The sequence below is a fragment of the Piliocolobus tephrosceles genome, chromosome 9 (genome assembly GCF_002776525.5).
Source record: "Piliocolobus tephrosceles isolate RC106 chromosome 9, ASM277652v3, whole genome shotgun sequence".
Classification (NCBI taxonomy): domain Eukaryota; kingdom Metazoa; phylum Chordata; class Mammalia; order Primates; family Cercopithecidae; genus Piliocolobus; species Piliocolobus tephrosceles.
Genome location: NC_045442.1, coordinates 41,676,263 through 41,695,765, shown reverse-complemented (window position 1 = coordinate 41,695,765; position 19,503 = coordinate 41,676,263). Strand labels below are relative to the sequence as shown.

Genomic DNA, 19,503 nt, shown 5'->3' with positions numbered 1-19,503 from the left:
ATGATAATTTTCCAGTATATAATTATTGCTTAATGGTTCATTGGTAAACAAACCAGGTTTTCAAAGTCATTTTTAAAATGTAATTTTAGACTATGTAAATAGAAATCTTGTGTCAAAAGTATGAAAGACATAAAAATCAGACTCTACTCCACACTGGCCATTCTCCTTCTGTAGTAATACACTGTAATCTGATTTAGCATTGAAAAGCTAGAGCTGAGTCAGAGTGAATCATTATATAGTAGAAGTGTGAACACCTGATGTCAAGAGTAAGTTGAAGGCAAGCGATTGTAGAAGTTTATTTTGGAAAAGGAAGGAGATAGGTACGTAGATATCTTTAGATACTTTTGAGAAATTCTCTTGTCCTCCAGAAGAATTGGTTACAAATGTTCACATCTAGCTTGGATAGTAAACTTTGGTGGGAAGACCTTCAGTCATTCTCAGTAGAGAAGTAAACACCATGTGACCTGTAAGATTCCTTCCAACTTTAGAAATTGATGGTTCTTTATGTACTTACCCTCTTGTGCTCTCTTTCTTTCTCTTTTTCTTTCTTTCCTTCTTCTTTTTCTTTCTTTTTTTCTTTCTCCCTTCCTTTCTTTCTCCCTTTCTTTCTTCCTTCTTTCCTTCCTTCCCTTCTTTTTCTTTCTTTCCTTCCTTCCTTTTCTCTCTTTTTCTTTCTCCCTTTCTTTTTCTCCCTTTCTTTCTTCCTTCCTTTCCTTCCTCTTTCTTTCTTTTTCTCTTTCTCTCTCTCTTTCTCCCTTTCTTTCTTTCTCCCCTTCCTTCCTTTCCTTTCCTTTCCTTCCTTCCTTCCTTCCTTCCCTCCTTCCTTCCTTCCTTCCTCTCTCCCTCTCCCTCTCCCTCTCCCTCTCTCCCTTCCCTCTCCCTCCTGGACTCAAGCAATCCTCTCATCTCAGCCTCCCAAGTACCTGGGGCCACAGGTGCATGCCCCCATGCCCGGCTAAATTTTTTTGGTATTTTTTGTAGTTGTAAGGAAATAATCCCAGTATGAAAGATAATTGGTGTTCCTGTTTACAGAACAACGTTTTGGAGCTGTGGTCATTATTCGATTTCCTCATGCCAGGATTTTTGGGTACTGAACGCCAGTTTGCTGCTCGATATGGTAAACCTATATTAGCAAGTAGGGATGCTCGAAGCTCCAGTCGAGAGCAAGAAGCAGGTATGAAAGAGATGTAATTATAACCCTGTGTAAGTGAATATAATTTATTCTTAACTTTTTTTGAAGCTGTTTTCTCTTAACTATTAACAGGTGTTCTTGCTATGGATGCGCTGCACCGCCAAGTACTGCCATTTCTTTTGAGAAGAATGAAAGAAGATGTTTTGCAGGATCTTCCACCTAAAATTATTCAAGACTACTATTGTACTCTTAGTCCTCTCCAGGTTAGGAATCTCGTGTTTATCATTGTTAGTGGTATGTTTATTAGCAGATCGTTTTGTATGAGCCACAAAACTGTTGAGTAAAGGGGCTTAGCCTTTGGCTTTATCAGATGCAGATAAAGCCTAAATGATGTGGATATAAGTTTGAGTGTATACATTTTGAATATAGCATGCAAACAAAATTCAGTATCATAGTTGCTTTTAAAAATTTTTTTTAAGAGACAGGGTCTTACTCTGTCACCCAGGCTGGGGTACAGTAGCTCAGTCATGGCTCACTGCAGCCTCAGCCTCTGGGTTCAAGTGATTTTCCTGCCTCAGCCTCTCAAGTAGCTGCGACTTGCAGGCACATACTACCATGCCCGGCTAATTTTCTAATTTTTGTAGAGACTGGGTCTTGCTGTGTTGCTCAGGCTGGTCTCAAACTCCCAGGGTCAGGGTCAAGCGGTCCTCCCACCTTGGCCTTCCAAAGTGCTGGGATTACAGGTGTGAGCCACCGTCCCAGCCTATAGTTGCTTTCTTATGTGTCTAGTTAATTGAAAAGATTGCAAGGTATTAAATTGGTAAGGAAACAAGCCAATGTTTATAAAGGCCAAAAATCTGCCTCTGAATGTTGTCAGGCTGTCCTCACAACATTATAGGTATTATTAATCCCCAGTTTTGCAAATAAAGTGACATTCAGAAAAGTTACCTACCTCGGCTACAGTCAGAGCTAATACACAATTGTACAGTGCTAATGGCTTGAGTGATTTCTCAGAAACGCATCATTAGGTGATTGTGTCATTGTGCAAACATCCTAGAGTGTACTCATACACACCTAGATGGTATAGCCAGTTGTTCCGAGGCTACAAACCTGTGCAGCATGTTACTGTACTGAGTACAGGCAGTTGCAACACAATTGTATTTGTATATCTAAGCATAGAAAAGGTATGGTAAAAACACAATATTGTATCTTATGGGACGACCATTTTATATGTAGTCCATTGTTGACCTCAATGTCCTTGTGTAGTGCATGACTATATATCAGAGCTGAGTTTTAAACCTCGGTCAGTGGGACCTCACTCATTCCCTTTGAAGTATTATTTCATTACCTAAAAATGTTCAAAATAAATTTTGCCTTCTGCACAATTCTGATTTTGTACATAAAGACCATTATTAAAGGAATTTATTGTGAGCCTTTCCTTGTACTTTTCTAAGGAGTTACATGGAAACTGTTCCTTGTCTTAGTAAGACATGGCCTGGGGGTCAGAATTTTCTCTTTGAAAATTTTTTTATGTTCTAGGTTTGTATGTGTCAATCTATCTTACTATTAGGATTTGATTCACTATGGTCAAATGAATAAGAGATATACATACCCAGAAACGTACTTTTTCCCCCTCCATAGTATAGATGGTTAACCTGTTAGCAGGTATTCATCTGTTCAACTTGGGCAGGATAAGAAGTTGAGAGTTCTTTGATTCTTCTATACTATCTGCCTCATCTCTCAGGTTCCCCTTCCTTCATTTGCAAAAATTAATGTGTCTTGAAAGGAATATTTTTGAAGTAATTAAATGAAGACTTCTTAAAGTAGGTATAGTAAAGATGTCACGTGAAAAAAATCTGTGGTGATTTACTGGTTGTGGTGCTATAACATAGGCATAAAACACATGTAAGTAATCAATCTAGAGAAAGCGAGCTCCAAAGAGAAGTGGCATTTTGGCTTTGTTTAGCATTCACAGATTTTGTATTCTCTGATTTCTGTCCTTTAGCTCTCTAGATTATCTTTTCTTTCACGTTATTTTAGCTTGTACAAGGTAGGAACCCAGACCCCAGCGTAGTGCTTTAAAACTTGACATATGTTCCCCTTTTAGGCTAGCAGTAATATTCTGGTAAAATTTGATGTCCTGAAACATACATACAGGGTCTTGATCGTGTAACTTCATTTAAGGAAGATTTTTCTCATTTACTGCTAAGGGTTCAGATTTTCTTTTATTGGTAATGTATTTATTTTCCTGAACAGTAGAAAAATTGAGTCTTGGACCATTTGACTTGTATTTTTCATATTTTAGCAGCCCAACTTAATGTGTTCGTACTTGTTTTCTAAATGTAGTTTTAAAGGAATTTACCAAGATGGAGTGGATAACCTGTAATTCCTGTAGTGAATTAGAGATATCACAATTTGTTTTCATTAATGAGGGCTGATTTAAATTACTACTGTTATTGGCCTTTGCTAGTTATGTGTTTTAAACAATTGAAAATAAATATACTTAAACTTCTCCCATGGGGGCCATTTTACAGGTTCAGCTCTATGAAGATTTTGCTAAGTCTCGTGCCAAGTGTGATGTTGATGAAACAGTTTCTTCAGCTGCACTTTCTGAAGAAACTGAAAAACCAAAGCTGAAAGCTACAGGCCATGTATTCCAGGTATAGATTACATTTTACTTTTTTTTTTTTTTTTTTTTTTTGAGATAAAGTTTCACTCTGTCGTGTAGGCTAGAGTGCAGAGGCATGATCTCGGCTCACTGCAACCTCTGCCTCCTGGGTTCAAGCTATTATGCCTCAACCTCCAGACCAGCTGGGAGTAGAGGTGTGCGCCACCACGCCTGGCTAATTTTTGTATTTCTAATAGAGATGGAGTTTCACTATGTTGACCAGGTTGATCTCAAACTCCTGACCTCAAGTGATCCACCTGTCTTGGCCTCCTAAAGTGGTGGGATTACAGGCATGAGCCACTGCGCCTGGCCCATTCCACTTTTTAAATGTTGAAGAATGAATTTTAATGAGGCACTTTTTATATGGAAAAACAAAATACGAATCTGTGTATTTTTGTTTCAATATTATGTATATATTCTTGAAAATAAGTTAAAATACCTATTTAATACTATATATTAGTAAGCACTTTAATATTAAAATTAAATGTATAAAATGAAATATATGTTTGTATATTACCTGAAAAGAAGGGCTTTAGAATAGAGAATCTTTTGCTTTTTTATTCAGAAAATATTAGAATACCTACTACATGGCAGTAATTTTTCAAAGCTCTGGGGTTACTTAAAACAGCGAATAAAACAGACTCCTTCCCTGGTAGAGCTGAAAAATACTTAGGTATATATTATGTGTAAGACAAAGCCGATAATGTGGTTATAGTGTATCAGAGTCCAGGGTAGGTTGTGGTTTCTTAATTGAGGGGCTAGGGACTGCCTCACTGAGAAGGTGACATTTGAGCAGAGATCTGAAGGAGGATTGAGACATGCAGGTGTATGGGAGGGAAGTGAGGCATGCAGGTGTATGGGGGGGAAGTGATTCCAGGCAGAGGGTACAAAAAGTACAGAAGTCTCAAGTCAGATCATGCCTCATATGCTTGAGAGAATAGCAAAAAGAGGTGGCAAGCGTCACTTTAGCTTTCCCTCTTGAATAGTCCACCACAGAAAACCTCCTGCCAATAGATTAAGTACTGTAGTATTTTTAAAGATAGAAGAAGGGAAAGGTAGTTGTGAAGACCTAGTTTTTTTTTTTTTTGTTTGTTTGTTTGTTTAAGAGAAGGAGTCATGTTTTGTTGCCCAGGCTGGAGTGGTGGGATCATAGCTTACTGCAACCTCAAACTCCAGGGCTCAAGCGATCCTCAGCCTCAGCTTCCTGAGTAGGTAGGACTACAGGTGCACACCACCACACCTGGCTAATTAAAAAAAATTTTTTTTGGTGATAAGGTCTTGCCATGTTGCCCAAGCTGGTCTTGAACTTTTGACCTCAAGTGATTCTCCCTCCTCAGCCTCCTAAGTAGCTGGGATTATAGATACAAACCACTGCAGCTGGCCTCTCCCACAATTTTTAATCCTAGTGCTCAGCACTGTCTTGAGCCTTGCCAATGGAACTTACTAATAAAACAAATCTGTGCCAAGGCTGAGACCCAAATCTTAAGCCAAGTAAGAGGCAGAAGAGAAAGTATGGCTGAATCAGAGAAGAGACCATATAAGGTTCTGTTTCACAAATGCAACCACTTGAGACAGTCACCTAGCTCCCCTTCCCTGCTCTCCTCTCATCTGCTGAATCAGAGTTTCAAGTTTATAAGGTCCTCAAGAATTTTTTTTTTTAAAGACCAGGTCTCGCTCTGTCACCCAAGCTGGAGTGCAATGGCATGATCTTGGCTCACTGCAACCTCCACCTCCAGGGTTCAAGTAATATTCCTGCCTCCGCCTCCCAAGTAGCTGGGATTACAGGCACATGCCACCATGCCCGGCTAAGTTTTGTATTTTTAGTAGAGACAAGGTTTCACCATGTTACCCAGCTGGTCTCGAACTGCCGACCTCAGGATCCACCCACCTCAGCCTCCTAAAGTGCAGGGTGGATTATAGGGGCAAGGTACCGTGCCTGGCCAGAAATTTTTATACTCATTGAAGTTTGAGGAGCTTTTGTGTCCAAAATGATGCCTGGTTCCAGAAGCATCTGTCTGCATTACTGGGTACTTTGGGAAAGGGTTTTAAAGAAAACAACTAAGACGCTCAATTTGCCATGCGAAGCTCATTGTCTGGTAGGGGAGACAGACAAACAGTACAATTTATATGCGTTGTAAATGTCTGCATATAAACTGCACAAGAATCTCAAATGAGACATTTGAACTGGTTCTTGAAGAATGAGTAGAAGTTTGCCAAGCAAGAAGAGGAAGAAAGGCATTCTATACAGCACAGGAAATAGCATAAGGAAAGATACAGAGATAAAAAATATTTGTGATATGCGAAATTGACTCATACGTACTTTTTCTTCCTCTTAAAGGCATTACAGTATTTACGTAAACTGTGCAACCATCCAGCATTAGTCTTAACTCCTCAACATCCAGAATTCAAGACCACTACTGAAAAACTGGCAGTTCAGAATTCTTCTCTACATGATATTCAACATGCCCCTAAGCTCTCGGCTTTGAAACAAGTATGTATGTCTTTTAAGTGCTAAATGTCTGTTGCACCCCAGGAATATAAATTCTTGGTAAATTTGCTTTTCTTAAAGATTACTACTGTGTTTACCATTTATTTTTAAATTTGCTTAAATTTTTGATACAGCTTTTTATAAAAATGTGGTTAAAATATATACAGCACAAAATATGCCATTTAAACCATTTTAAGTGTGTAAATCTGAGGCATTATATTTACAGTGTTATATAACCATCACCATTATCTTATTTCTAAAATATTTCCACCACCCAAACAGAAACTCTATATTCATCAAGCAATAATTCTTCATTCTCCCTTCCTCTAGCCCCTGGTGATCTCTATTTTCTCCATGAATTTGCCTGTTCTAAATATTTCATTTAAGTGGACTCTTAAAATATTTGTCATTTGCGGTTTGTTCATTAGTCAGTTTTATGGATATACCACATTTCATTCATCTATTTATATGTCAGTGGACACTTGGGTTGTTTTCACCTTTTGGCTATTGTGAATAATGCTGCAGTGAACATTGGCTTACAAGTATCGAGTTACCCTTTTTAGTTCTTTCGGCTAGAGACTAAGGAGTGGAATAGGTAGGTCATATAGCATTTCTGTGTTTAACATTTTCAGGAACTGCCAAACTTTTTTTCACAATGACCATACCATTTTACACTCCCACCAGCAATGTACCAGGGTTCCAGTTTCTTCATATCCTTGCCAACACTTGTTAATTTCTTTTAATTATAGTCATCCTACTAGGTATGAAGTGATAACTCCTTATGGATTTGATTTGCTATTCCCTAAAGACTAATGATGTGGAGCATCTTTTCATGTGCTTATTGGACATTTCCATATCTTCTTTAGAAAAATGTGTAGTCAAGTTCTTTACCCATTTTGATTGGAGTATTTCACCTTGTTGAGTTTGAAAAGTTTTGTTTTGTTGTTGTTTTTTGTTTTTGAGATGGGGTCTCACTGTGTTGCCTAGGCTGGTCTTGAACTCCTGGCCTCAAACGATTCTCCCACCTGGGCCTGCCAAAGCCCTGGGACTATAGGCATGAGCTACCACACCCTGCCGAGAAGTTCTTCATATTCTGGATATTAAACCCTTATCATCAGACTTACGATTTGCAGATATTTTCTCCCATTCTGTAGGTTATCTTTTTACTTTCTTGATAATGTCTTTTCTGGTTTCTGATGAGAAATCAGGTGTTAATCTTACTGAAGATCCCTTTTACGTGATCATTTGCTTTTTTCTTGCTGCTTTCAAGATCCTCTTTGTCTTTCAACAGTTTATAATGTGTGTTGATGTGGATTTCTTTATTTTACTTGGAGCTGCATACTCTATCATTTTGCTGATGTCACTCTCTTGGTGTTGCTTTTAAAAATGAATTTTTTAAAATTCTAAGATTTCAAAAGATTAAGAGAAACAATTTCAAGCACCAAAATGTTAGCACTAATGCCATTTAGTTCTAACTACCCTTATAAATGAAGATTTTAGTGTAAAATCTAGACTTAGTAATTGTTTTAGCTTGCGGTCAGTAGTTATTCTGGCCTAAAGCTCATTGAGAACAACTAATGAGTGAAGGTTTTAGATTCCACGTAGGTTAGTGTGGAAAATGTTATCTAATAGTGTATCTGGCATATATATCCAAATATATATCCTTATATCACTAAACGTAAAATAGACTGTGGACTTTCACACCACAAAACTGAAGAATGATTGTTACCTTTAGATATAAGGAATGGTTTTCTTGTTTGACCAAACTGTGGTATAGGTCTTTATATAAAATGTTCATGGTTTTCCTAACACAGCTAGTGTATTAGGTAAAGCTGTAAGATATACTTAGTCAAGGAATCCTCTAATTAGATCTATTTTCAAATAAAAATTGAATTTCATCCATATTTGAATTATACATAGGCTCTTACAGGTTTTTTTTGCACCCCCAGCAGTTGCTGCTTAAATTGATCTCTTATTTTAGAGTATGCTTCTTGTCACCCTGACACATCTTGAATTAAGATGCTTAGGAAGTGTGCAACTTAAAGAGACCCAGATTTTTTCTGGCTGTCCTCATGGAAGACTTTTCTGCTAGCCTTCTTTTCCATTTTCTTGGTTCTTTTCAGCCAGAGTGAAGGTTCTGTCTCAGAAAGGATAAATTTCTTTTTTAAATCTAAGTACGTCTGTGCTGTGAAGTTAGAGAAGTCTTACTTGCTTTCTAAAAATCTGTTAATAGAAACATGTTTATCAGCAAGTAGTGCTGGGAGAAGTATCTAATATTCCCAAAGCTAGAATGAAAAATTCCAGGAGGCTGTAATGATGAACTAAAACTGTAGGTGAAATTTAACAGAGATAAGCAGAGTCAGTTTTAAAAGAAAACACTTAGGTGTATTTTGACTTTGTGATTCTTAGCAAATATTTTATATGAGGCAAAGTTGAGTTTGATTTGATGGCAAATTCACTATAAGAATGGTGTGAATTAGTTGCCAGTAAATAAAACTAATAGGATCTTGGCTGGGATTAATGACTATATAATGGCCAAAATGAGGGCATCGTAGTTTCACTGTTTCATACTAGTCAGAACAAATATTGTTTTTTTGTTGTTGTTGTTGTTGTTTTTTGAGACAGAGTCTCGCTCTGTTGCCCAGGCTGGAATGCAGTGGCGTGATCTCGGCTCACTACAAATTCCGCCTCCCAGGTTCACGTCATTCTCCTGCCTCAGCCTCCTGAGTAGCTGGGACTATAGGCGCCCGCCACCACGCCCGGCTGATTTTTTTTGTATTTTTAGTAGTGACAGAGTTTCACCATGTTAGCCAGGATGGTCTTGCTCTCCTGACCTCGTGATCCGCCCGCCTCGGCCTCCCAAAGTGCTGGGATTACAGGTGTGAGCCATCGCACCTGGCCCAAATTTTGAGTTTTATAGTTTTGACCAGTACAAGTGGAAGATCAAAATGGTAAAACATCTAGAAGCCATTTTATATGAGGAATGATTGAAAAAACTGGGGTAATTTAGCCTATGCTGAAGTTAGGGCAAAATAAAATTGAAATGCTTTCTAGGGAGTCGGCTGACCTCTCAAACACCCATTATTAGATGGCCTTGGTAAATGTTTGCTAGAGTCTAGTAATCAACTTTTCAAGGCCCTGAACTAGATCAGTCTCTCAGAGCAGACTCGGGTTATAGGTTAGTGAGAATACCAGAGCATCAGTTCTGCTGCCAGACAGGAATGCTCGTGTCAAATGGTGTGTCCACATACTCAGTAGCATAGCTGCATGTGGGAAAGATGACATTAGGAAGAACTTGGAGAAGTCCTAGTTGGATATCCTTAATTTAACTGGTTATCTTTAAGGTCTTGACATTGCTGCCTATGGAACTGAGTAATTGAGTGTGCATGACACAGACATTCTGATAAAATTTCACTCTGGAACTCTTATGGGATCTGTATAGGAAGTTGCACTTATAACACTTTTTTTTCTAATCCTAGAGAGAGGGTCTTACTCTGTCACTCAGGCTGGAGTACAGTGGTGTGGTCATAACTCCAACCTCAAACTCTGGGCTCAAGCAATCCTTTCACCTCAGCCTCCCAAGTAACTAGGACTACCGGTGTGCACTACCACATCTGGCTAATTTTGTTTTGTTTTTTAGAGATGGGGTCTTCCTGTGTTGCCCAGGCTGGTCTGGAACTCCTGGCCTCAAGCAGTCTTCCCATATTGGCATCCCACAATGCTGGGATTATAGGCATGGGCCACTATGCCCAGCCAATATACATTATTTATACTGGGTACCACACAGCCACGTCTCTCCTGAGACACCTTAGATAGGACTTTTTAAAAGAAACAGCTTGAATAGTAATTTGATCGCAGATTTAAGGGCAAGATGTAGGGATAATTACATCGATCAGACTTATTTATTTGGAGGAATGCCTCCCTTGTATACCATATGCTACTATATAATAAAAATCTCAAACTTTAAGGGCTGTGAGGTAGAAGAGTGAGAACATGTATTCCTCCTCAAGCATTGAATTGTGATAATAGATGTGAAATGTTGTCTACCAGGGAAGATTATTAGAGATTCAGTGCCCAAAGTTTTTATTGGGGGCTGGTCACATATACTCCCTTTGCCTAGCATGGATCAAAATTCCAGATCCTCAGAAGGCAGGTTTCAGCCTAAATCGTATTATTTGCACAATAGTTTAGGCACAGTAAACTATCATTACCAGTTAGGGACTGTGATAGGAAGACTCCCGAAATCCAAGTTCCAAACTTCAGCCTTACAAAGAGGACTTTCTGAGGAAAACTGTGTCCTTTTCTGTACAACACCCTAAGTGTTTTACATTGAATTTGGAGTTTGCCTGGATGGCGTTTTGGTTATCTTTCCTATCAGAGCTTTTGTTTTTTTGAGTAGCTTCTGTTAGTAGAAAGGAGAAAGCATCCTGCATGAAGATCTTAGATTGGCCCGGTGAAGTGGCTCATGCCTGTAATCCCAGCACTTTGGGAGGCCGAGGCAGATCACCTAAGGTCAGGAGTTTGAAACCAACCTGGCCAACATAGCGAAACCTCATCTCTACTAAAATTACAAAAATTTGCTGGGCGTGATGGTGGGCATCTGTAATCCCAACTACTCTGGTGGCTGAAGCAGAATATCTTGAACCCAGGAGTTGGAGGTTGCAGTGAGCCAAGACCACACCACTGCACTCCAGCCTGAGCAATACAGGGAGACTCCATCTCCAATAAAGAAAAAGATCTTAGATTTTGTTTTTGCAGCCTCCGCCTTCGGGGTTCCAGCAATTCTCCTGTCTCAGCCTCCCAAGTAGCTGGGACTACAGGTGTATGCCACTACACCTGGCTGTTTTGTATTTTTAGTAGAGACAGGATTTCGCCATGTTGGCCCGGTTGGTCTCGAACTCTTGACCTCAAGTGATTTGCCTGCCTTGGCCTCCCAAAGTGCTGGGATTACAGGTGTATAAGCCACCACCGCTGGCCCAGCCAGCTCTTAGATTTTGAACAGAGTTCAGTTATACCTGAAATACTATGGTTGAAGAATAGTACTATTGGGTATACTGTTTGTCAAATTGATCTAAACATGATTCTCTTGGGTTTTATTCAATCATTTATTTATTGTACTTGCTGTGTGCAAGACACCGAACCACTTTAGGAATAAGTATAAATGATCTATAGCAAAGTGTGGTTTCTGCCACTAAGGATCTTGGTCTACAGATGGAGTAATAAGCTCTCTTGAAAAGAATCCAAATCTAGCTAAATGCTTTTCTATAATTTTTTCTGCCAAATGTGGCTACTCCATTGTTTTCTTCATACATTATTGAATAACCCTTTATGAACCAGTTTGCCTGTGGCATCTTCTTTGTCATTACTTTCAATAAACATTTATTGAGGCTTTAGCCTCAAGGATTGAGGAAAAGGAAGGTAGTTTTGTTATTAGATAAACTTCTGGGCTGGGCCTGGTGGCTCATACCTATAATCCTTGCACTTTGGGAGGCCAAAGCAGGAGGGTCACTTGAGCTCAGGAGTTCAAGACCAGCCTGAGCAACATAGTGAGACCTTGAGTCTATAAAAAAAAATTTAAATGACAACTTCTGAAGAGGTAGTCAGGGAACTCTAAGCCTGAGCACCTCAAAAACTAGTTCAGCGTGCTGCAGGGTGACAGATTGCAGTCCAAAGTGCTAATCTGCTTTCCAGATTTCAGGTACATTTAACCTTTTCTTGCCACAGAGAGAAATGTCACAGTGAGATTGCTCATCTACTGTTATTGAACACTTACGTAGTTTTTGTTGTTGTTTTTCTTCTTCTTCTTCCTAAGTTGCTGTTGGACTGCGGTTTGGGAAATGGCAGTACTTCCGAGAGTGGCACAGAGTCTGTTGTGGCCCAGCACAGGATCCTGATCTTCTGTCAGCTGAAAAGCATGCTTGATATAGTAGAGCATGATCTCCTCAAACCTCACTTGCCCTCTGTCACTTACTTGAGATTAGATGGCAGCATACCTCCTGGTCAGAGGCATTCCATTGTTTCCCGGTACGTGGCTTCTAAGACTCTTATTCGTAAATAAATACATTATTACTTACATAGAAGTTTGCCCTGTGAAATATTTTCATTGGCTAAGTATCTGCAAATGTGTTTTTTTAATTGTTTAATCCATCCCAAATAAACCCCTTTTTATATATAGAACTACAGAAATATAATCGAATAGATTATTTGTTTAGTATATGAAAAGGTATGACTATAATACGAAAGCACTCTGAAGAGCATGAAAGAAATTTAAGGCATCAACCAACAGTAGGGATGACTACTTCCCCCTTCCTTACCTTTTTGGGAGGATTAGGGTGAGAGGAACCAAACAAATGACTTAGATAAAATCTCCATCCTAATTCCTGTTTGTGCACTGAGAACAAGCTGGAATCTGGCCCAGCTAGGAAGCAGAACTGGTGAGTGCAGTGTTCACATGTGGTCTGCAGCCTCTACTTTAAAAAATCTCAGTGGTTGCTTTTTTAAAAATGCAGATTCCTAGGTTCTTAGTCCCAAAGCTGCTGACTTCAAGAGCAGGCATTTTTAACAAGCATCCCAGCCGGGTGTGCTGACTCATGCCTGTAATCCCAGCACTTTGGGAGGCCGAGGTGGGTGGATTACTTGAGGTCAGGAGTTCAAGACCAGCCTGGCCAACATGGTGAAATTCCTTCTCTACTAAAAATACAAAAATTAGCTGGGTGTGGTGGCACAAGCTTGTAATCCCAGCTACTCTGGAGGCTGAGGCAGGAGAGTGTCTTGAACCTGGAATGCAGAGGTTGCAGTGAGCAGAGATCAGATTGGGCCACTGTACTTCATCTTGAGCAATAGAGCAAGACTGTCTCAAAAAACAAGCATCCCTAAGAGATCATTAGGTACAATAAAGTTAGAGACCCCAGGAAAGGACTTTGGAGGCCGACAGGCTCAGGTTTGACTCCTGACTCTGCTATTTAAGCAGTGTTCTCTTGGGCCTGTTTATCATTCACACAGCCTCAGTCTAAAATAGGGATATTGGTAATAATACCCTTATAGAGCTATGGTAACAATTAAAATAATGCATATAATGCATATAAAATACAAAGCCTATTGCTTGACTTATAGTAAGGATAATAAATCATAGCTTGATAGCTGCATCTTTAATGTTAGTTTTTTCTTTTTCCTAGAAGTTACTAGATATCCTTTGTCAGTGTCTTCTAGGACTAGTATAATAGTAGCAACCCTAACACACTCACCTTCTGTCTTCCCTGAATGAAAGTCTAACCTGTTCTCATACTTCTCTCTGTCCCCATACTTTAAAGGTTCGTAGTTGGGTTTATCTTAATTAACATTTAATTATATTTTTGCAAGTTAGTCCTTAACTGATGTTACTAAATTCAATGCAATTTGCCTTATTTTGTATTTATGAAATTCCTGACTAGCTTTAGAATGCTCTCTTTTGCTAGAAACGTTATATATATTGGGAGGATATTTTTCTCAGATGATCACATAAGTATCCCTATTGTGGATTTTTAAAGCAGCATTTTCATTTGTGCTCTTTAATTTTTATTTTAACAGTTTCTGTTATAGGAATTAGGAATGGACTAATTTTGTTTTTGTTATCTATCTTTTAGGTTTAATAATGACCCATCTATAGACGTTCTGTTACTTACCACTCACGTTGGTGGCCTGGGACTTAATTTGACAGGCGCTGACACAGTAGTCTTTGTGGAGCATGACTGGAATCCTATGCGAGATCTACAAGCCATGGACCGGGCCCATCGCATTGGGCAGGTAAAAGTCAGTTTTACCTCACAGATGTTTAACACCTGTGCATGAAAATATACTTCCCCAAAAAGATGGGAAACCTTGGTTTAGTTCTTGCTCTGGTGTTAACATACATGTGTTATGATCTTGGACAGATGACTTAACTTTTCTGTAGTATCACTTCCTCATGCATTAAATGAGTGCTAGCACTAAGAAAACCTGGATCACTGTTCATCCCTAATATTCTGTGATTGCTACACACATTTTGAGCTCATGTGGCCAGACAAAAATCCAACCCTGATTAGCTAGTAGAAAATAGTACAAGTCTAAAGACACTCTGACTTGTTGGAACCTCAAAGCTTAATATGTGTTACAGTTGTTTAACTGTTTTTCTTATCTAGAAACGTGTGGTTAACGTATACCGATTGATAACCAGAGGAACATTGGAAGAAAAAATAATGGGGTTGCAGAAATTCAAGATGAACATAGCGAATACCGTTATTAGCCAAGAGAATTCTAGTTTGCAGAGCATGGGGACTGATCAGCTTCTTGATCTGTTTACTCTTGATAAGGTAAAGAAACAATTTGTTGTATCTTTAATGAGCCACAGGCTTCCTGTGACTGCTAAGTTGAAAGTATGAAAGGAGCAGCAAAATGCATTCACTTTAGTATCCATGAGATCACCATTGGAGGGAATTTTTGGTGCCCAGATAAACTCTGCAGCATACTAGGGAATGCGTGAAGTTTTGATTTTTTTTTTTTTTCCATTGATGTCTTCGGTGTCTTGCCTCAGGTTTCTTTCCTTAGTCCTTTTCTGCTAAAGCACAGCTTATCACTGGAGTCAGTAAGACTAATGGATGAAAGTTCTTGGCCCTGCCTCCTGTTAACCTTAGGCAGATTATCTCTCTGAGCTTCTATACCTATTTTACTACATGGTTGTGAGGTAAGATAATGTATGTAAGCAGTCAGAAAGGATATCTAGTGGAGATTCTCAATAAATAATAGCCATTATTATTGCAGATAATGGAACTAATACATCAGATAACAATCTATAATCAAAAGGATGCACCACTTGGAAATATTAGTGAGTCTAATATTGTAAAACCAATATAGTTGGATTTAAAGTCCTACATAGGTTCAGAAAATCCACTGCATACTTAGTATAAATTATGGTGTGAAATAGCCTTATATGATGAAATTAAAACTAGCTGTAATAACAGAAGTGTACTTTCAAGTAAGAGAAAATTGTTCTGCCATATTATGTATATGTTAAACCACATTTGAAATATGTCTAGTTTGGGGTGCTACATTTTCAATGGTAACAAATTAGGTCTCCGGTGGCCAGAATGGAGGCAAGTTCTTCAATCATGTCATATTAAGTCAAGATAAAGTTGAAAGAATGAGACATGTTTAACATAGAAAAAAGAAGGCTCAAAGAAACATGCATAGCTGTCTTCAAATAGCTTTTATTCTGTTTGAGGGAATATTCTTATGGGTGACTTTCAGTGAGTAGAACTGGGCTCAGAGGGATGTTTTAGGGAAATGGCCTATTGCCATAAAAGGCACTATTTAGACAATTGGCAGAATTTGAAAACAGACTATATATTGGAACATTTTAACATCAGTGTTAGGTTTCCTTAATCTGATCTTTATATGGTTATGTAAGAGAATATTCTTGTTCTTAGGAATACATGCCGATTCCTCTCAAAGGATAAAAGGACATGATGTCTACAACTTTCTCTCAAATTATTAAGGGAAAAAACTGATATCTAACTATATTTCTGACATCCATATATACATACACATATATAAATGGTGAGAGAGATTGATAAAGCAAATAAGTTCTTTGATATGTTCTTATAATTCTTCCATAATTTTGAAGTTCTTTCCAAATAAGAAACTGACAAATATGTTTGGAGATCATGAATTTCCCCATCACTTAAAGTACTCAATTCTGTTGAATAATTGTAGTATTAGAAACAAGTGTGATTTTAAAGAAAAGTACAATTTGTGAAGTTAACCTCTCATTTTATTTTTTTTTTGCCAATTTTTCTTAAGGATGGCAAAGCAGAAAAAGCTGACACCTCTACTTCTGGGAAAGCAAGTATGAAATCAATTCTTGAAAACCTGAGTGATCTTTGGGATCAAGAGCAGTATGATTCAGAGTACAGCCTGGAAAATTTTATGCATTCTCTCAAGTAACTATCAAATATTGTAAATGCAATTGCTGCTAGTTCAGTTACATTTCTGCTGATATTCAGCAAATTTCTAAGTTTATGGTGAACTTTTAACTCAATGTGTAAATAGATCTGGAGAATATTCAGCATAATGCTGGCTCTTGTTTCACTGGGGGAAACAAGTTATTCTCAAATATTTGCACTGTATTAAATTTAAATGTTAATGTGAAATGGTTTAAATTTTACATGCTGAAAAGCTGCAGAGCAGAGGAACCAAACCAGGTTTATTTGTGCTACCAGGAGCTGTTCTTACTGGGAACAGGCCTCCTATCTTTAGTCACTTTGTACAGGATGATATCCATGAGTACTTTAGTGTTTGTGTATGTTTTTTCTTTTAAATAGAACTTGTTTTTATAATTGATTTAAAATAGGGCTTTTTTTCTATAAAAGCCTTAATGAGCCATAATTTTAAGAATATAAGGATAATGACTATGATATTGGTCAGTCTTAGAACATAAAAATGTCAGACAATGAATTTAATCGGGCCCTTGGTGGAAACATTTATATATTTAATGCAGATGCATAGTGTTTTTCAAATCTTTAACATCATTTTTTCAACTTTTAAGATATAATATCAACTATCCTAAATACAGGTAATGGTATATTTAAGGCTACCATAACATCCTATTTAGAGGGTGGTTTTTTTTAATTTATCTAATGGCTACAGTATAGCCAGATTCAAATAACATATGTACTCAATAGGTTTCAATCATATAAATAATATATTTTTTGTAACTATGAACATATACAGTTTTCCAGAAGTAGATTTTACACTGTTTAGAATTCCAACACCTATGGTGGAAAGACTGTTTATTGTAGTAATGCATGGCTGAAGTATAAAAGGGAGAGATGAGATAATTTCTTTATATACACAAACATACATGAATATGCATATCTATATGCATAGATGTACCTATCCTGCACCCACAAAGGTGCCTGACATTGGCACTAAAATCATGTAGTTATACTGGACAGCAATAATAATTGGGCATGAGGCTGATTACTCAATGGTGAGGGTAGGTATATGTAGATAGATGTGCATGTATATGTTTGTATATATAATTTTATAAGTTTCACACATTAATACATGCCTGTGTGCATACATATGTATGGGATATATTTGTATATATATATGTACAGATAATAAACATCCCCAAGGTTTGTGGCTGGCCATACACATAGGCATCAGTTTAACAACCATCAGACCTCAGCTGTACAATAACAGGTGTTTTGTTTAATTATACTATTCTGCAGCATTTAGACATTTGTCACATTTCATTAGCTTTGACAACCATACTGTAACATTAAACCTAGCATTCCACAAGAGAATAAATATAAGATTGAAACTGTAAAATATATGCAACTGTGTGTTATTTGTAGGAAACGGTCACTAGAAACAACAAAAGATTATTCGGGTGTACAAGTTTTTTTTCATTGTTTAGGATTTTAACTCAAAACTTTATGTAGAAGAACATTTCAGTACATTTGAGTTGAATATTTTTTTATTAACTATTTATTTGCTAGTTCCATAAACCAGCTCTTTAACATAACTCATAGTAATTGATATTTTCTAAGAATAAGTACAGAGCAATATATCATTAAAGGGCTATGAAGGGGCAAAAGAAATCACACCACAAAAATTAGTACTTTTTCCCAATTTGAAATGTCAGAGCTAGAAGTCAGATGTTTAGACTGTTTAAACTTTCTAAGAGTTTAATCAAAAAGTGTGTATTTCTAGAAGGATGACTAGGAAAATGATGTGTGGTTGCTTCTGAATGGGAAAGAGGAGTCAGGGCTGACAGGAAAACTTAGAATGGCTGTAACATTTTAAAAATAATCTTGAGTTGTGAAATAGTTAATCACACATTCCAACTTTTCCATAGAAAGGAAAACACGTAAACAGGTTAAGAACTAAGTATTCTCAATTAAATGACCCAGTCATTATAGTACATCTTAAGAATAATGAAGAGATGTGGAGAATTGAACTGAGTAATGAATGATATTAAAGAACTGTCAATTTTATGGATGTGATGATTTGGTAGTTGTTTTTTTTCAACATATGGGTGTGGGAAATAAAACAAGCCTGATTGATAGAATGTTAACTATTTTAAACTGGGATTTGGGTTCATAGATATCCATTGTACTATTTCCCTTGGTTTTTGTGTGTTTATGATAGGAAATAGCAAACTTAAATATAGATTCAGAGATTATTAGTCTTATCGTTTGGGTTTCTTGTAGGAAAATCTTAACATTTGGGGGCCTGGGTATAATTTTTGTTTCATATATACACTCATATATATGCTTATTGTATATGCTTATTTATTCTAGAAACATTTCTCCAAAAAATATTCTAGTGAAAGGGTAAAAGTCTGATGTTGGGACTGATTGAACTGGTATAGCATTATTCCTTCTAGATGATTTATATGAACTTATTCAAAAGTAAATATTCCCCTGAAGCTATTTAAGAATGTGATCACTTAGAGACAAAAGTGGAACTCGAACATAATAGAAATTACAGAAAAGTAACAAGCACTCCATCACACATATGTTCTAAATATTTAATCCTAATAGGATCTTCTACCTCCTGCACACCTCCCATGCTGGCACCAGTGGAGTCTAAAGTGAAATTGGGCTGGGCACATGGCTTATGCCTATGGGAGGCCAAAGGCAGGAGGATCACTTGAGCCCAGGAGTTCAAGACCAACCTGGGCAACATAGCGAGATCCTGTCTCTACAAAAAATAAAAAAAATAGCCAGGCACAGTGGCATGCTTTTCTAGTCCCAGCTACTCAGGAAGCTAGCCAAGTTTGAGGTCGCAGTGAGCTACAACTTCACCACTGTGCTCTAGCTGGGTGACAGGGCAAGACCCTGTCTCAAAAATAATAATAATGTGAAATTGATTGCAGGTACACCTGTTGTCAGATGCCAGAGGACTCAAGATGAATCAATAAAACAAAAACTTGAGTTATATCAATTAATAGAAAATGTTTCCTATTTATACACAGCATTTTCTTTCTTTTCTTTTCTTTTTTTTTTTCGATGGCGTTTCTTGTCGCCCAGGCTGGAGTGCAGTGGTGCCATCTTGGCTCACTGCAACTTCTGCCTCCAGGGTTGAAGCCATTCTCCTGCCCCAGCCCTCCCAAGTAGCTGGAACTACAGGTGCCCACCACCACGCCCAACTGATTTTTGTATTTTTAGTAGAGACGGGGTTTTGCCATGTTGG

At 37.8% G+C, this 19,503-nt stretch overlaps 1 protein-coding gene across 2 annotated transcripts in view; it reads left to right on the top strand.

Annotated features, from left to right (window-relative positions):
• The window catches only part of BTAF1 (B-TFIID TATA-box binding protein associated factor 1), a 106,512-nt gene extending 88,206 nt beyond the window's left edge, over positions 1 to 18,306 (top strand). For both annotated transcript variants that reach the window (XM_023226271.2, XM_023226272.2), the window contains exons 31-38: positions 1,033 to 1,174; positions 1,265 to 1,395; positions 3,667 to 3,792; positions 6,139 to 6,291; positions 12,101 to 12,312; positions 13,911 to 14,070; positions 14,445 to 14,615; positions 16,102 to 18,306. In XM_023226271.2, coding sequence (XP_023082039.1) covers positions 1,033 to 1,174; positions 1,265 to 1,395; positions 3,667 to 3,792; positions 6,139 to 6,291; positions 12,101 to 12,312; positions 13,911 to 14,070; positions 14,445 to 14,615; positions 16,102 to 16,245 — 1,239 coding nt within the window. In that variant the 3' untranslated portion in view covers positions 16,246 to 18,306. The remainder of the gene's footprint in view (positions 1 to 1,032; positions 1,175 to 1,264; positions 1,396 to 3,666; positions 3,793 to 6,138; positions 6,292 to 12,100; positions 12,313 to 13,910; positions 14,071 to 14,444; positions 14,616 to 16,101) is intronic.
• Positions 18,307 to 19,503: the final 1,197 nt, after the last annotated feature.